The sequence below is a fragment of the Chaetura pelagica genome, unplaced genomic scaffold (assembly GCF_000747805.2).
Source record: "Chaetura pelagica isolate M959 unplaced genomic scaffold, ChaPel_1.0 scaffold181, whole genome shotgun sequence".
Taxonomy (NCBI): domain Eukaryota; kingdom Metazoa; phylum Chordata; class Aves; order Apodiformes; family Apodidae; genus Chaetura; species Chaetura pelagica.
The window spans coordinates 1,496,770-1,498,532 of record NW_009951992.1 but is presented as its reverse complement, the minus strand read 5'-3'; the positions used below and the strand labels follow the sequence as shown (position 1 = coordinate 1,498,532).

The following is a 1,763-nucleotide window of genomic DNA, read 5'->3' as shown; positions in this document are numbered from 1 at the left end:
GGGACAAGGCCTCCTACGTCCGGAGGGCGGCCGTGCTGGGCTGCGCCAAGATGGTGAAGCTGCAGGGGGACTGCGAAGTGGGTGAGTTGGGGCGGCCCCGGGCTGCCCTCCCTGCTGACCGCTTCCCCCAGGTCAGCCCGTATCTTTCGTTCAAGCATATGGACAGTGATTAAATTGCAGCGTGTCAGCCGGGTGTGACACGGGGACTTCTGCTTTGCAGATGGTGCGTTGGTGAATGAGCTGTATAGTTTGCTTCGTGACCAGGATCCTATTGTAGTCGTCAATTGTCTGAGGGCCTTAGAGGAGATCCTGAAGAAGGAGGGAGGGGTTGTCATCAACAAACCCATTGCCCATCATCTCCTCAACAGGTTTGTTCTCTCTGATGGTGCTGGAAGCTTCATTCTTCTTGTGTTTCGTGTGCTAGCAGAGCTGGTATTCCTGGGCTTTTTGGTGATAGTAGATTTACAGGACAGGTGTGTTCTAGTATGTCTCACCCAATCCATTGAAAGAAACAACTTACCGATTGCTTGAAGGAATAAATTTTTCTGTAGATAATTCTAGATGATCTGGCAATAGAGGGATATTGCTCTGCCCCAAGTGCACGTGTCTGATACTGGGTTAAGCCTACGTGCATAAACCGGTAAGTTCTCTTGAAATACAGTTGTGGCATCTACCTCTGAAGTGTGCGTTTGGTTTGGAGCAGAGACTGTAAGAAGCTCAGAGGCTGCAGCCTCTACCCTGCACAGTGCAGACCTTTGTCTGCTTCTTGACTTCTGCCCCCTGTGTCTGTTGGCAGGATGTCTGACCTGGACACGTGGGGGCAAAGCGAGGTGCTCACCTTCCTGCTGCGCTACAGGCCCCGCAGCGACGAGGAGCTCTTCGACATCCTCAACCTCCTGGATGGCTACCTCAAAAGCAGCAGCCCCAGCGTTGTGATGGCAGCCACCAAGCTGTTCTTGGTGCTGGCCAGGGAGTACCCACACGTGCAGGCAGATGTTCTGGTGAGAGTGAAGGGGCCGCTGCTGTCTGCCTGCACGTCGGAGAGCAGGGAGCTCTGCTTCACTGCGCTGTGCCACGTGCGTCAGATCCTCGGCAGCCTGCCTGGCCATTTTAGCAGCCACTACAAAAAGTTCTTCTGTTCGTATTCGGATCCCCACTACATCAAATGCCAGAAGATGGAGGTGTTGTGTGAGCTGGTGAATGATGAGAACGTGCAGCAGGTGCTGGAGGAGCTGAAGGGCTATTGCACTGATGTGTCCCTAGAGCTTGCCCAAGGGGCCATCTTTGCCATAGGTGAGAGCTGTCTTGCCTCAGGAGCAGCTGCAGCCCAAGACACCCTGCTTGTTCTTTAGTTGTGATGGAGGCAGAGTTAAGGTCATTTGGGGGACTTTAGTATTGATTTTGTGTGCTTTAAAATAGGTGAGTTTCTGTAATATTCATAAGGAGAAAGCCAGGAATGCTAAAAGGTCTTGCTTATGTGTTACATTTAAGAAAAGTTCAGGCTTCTGAGGCTTGGCTTCAGCAAAAGGAACATACCCCTTGTATGAGGAACAAGCTCTTTTGACTACCCTTTCAGAAATCAAAATCAAAAAGGCAGAGAGAAGGGCTGTTTCTTTAAAGTGAGTTTATGATGAATAGCTGGGCTCATGGTTCCCATTTCTAAGTTGTCTTTTATGTCCTTTGGTGTCTTTGCAGGCAATATTGCTAGAACATACACCGAGCAGTGTGTGGGGATTCTGACAGAGCTCCTGGGTCTTCAGCAG

General features: G+C 50.8%; 1 protein-coding gene across 1 annotated transcript in view; it reads left to right on the top strand.

Moving 5' to 3' along the window:
- Positions 1-14: 14 nt before the first annotated feature.
- AP4B1 (adaptor-related protein complex 4, beta 1 subunit) overlaps positions 15-1,763 on the top strand; it is a 4,618-nt gene continuing 2,869 nt past the window's right edge. Inside the window, exons 1-4 of the mRNA XM_010001917.1 lie at positions 15-81; positions 221-368; positions 797-1,293; positions 1,696-1,761. Coding sequence (XP_010000219.1) covers positions 51-81; positions 221-368; positions 797-1,293; positions 1,696-1,761 — 742 coding nt within the window. The 5' untranslated portion in view covers positions 15-50. The remainder of the gene's footprint in view (positions 82-220; positions 369-796; positions 1,294-1,695; positions 1,762-1,763) is intronic.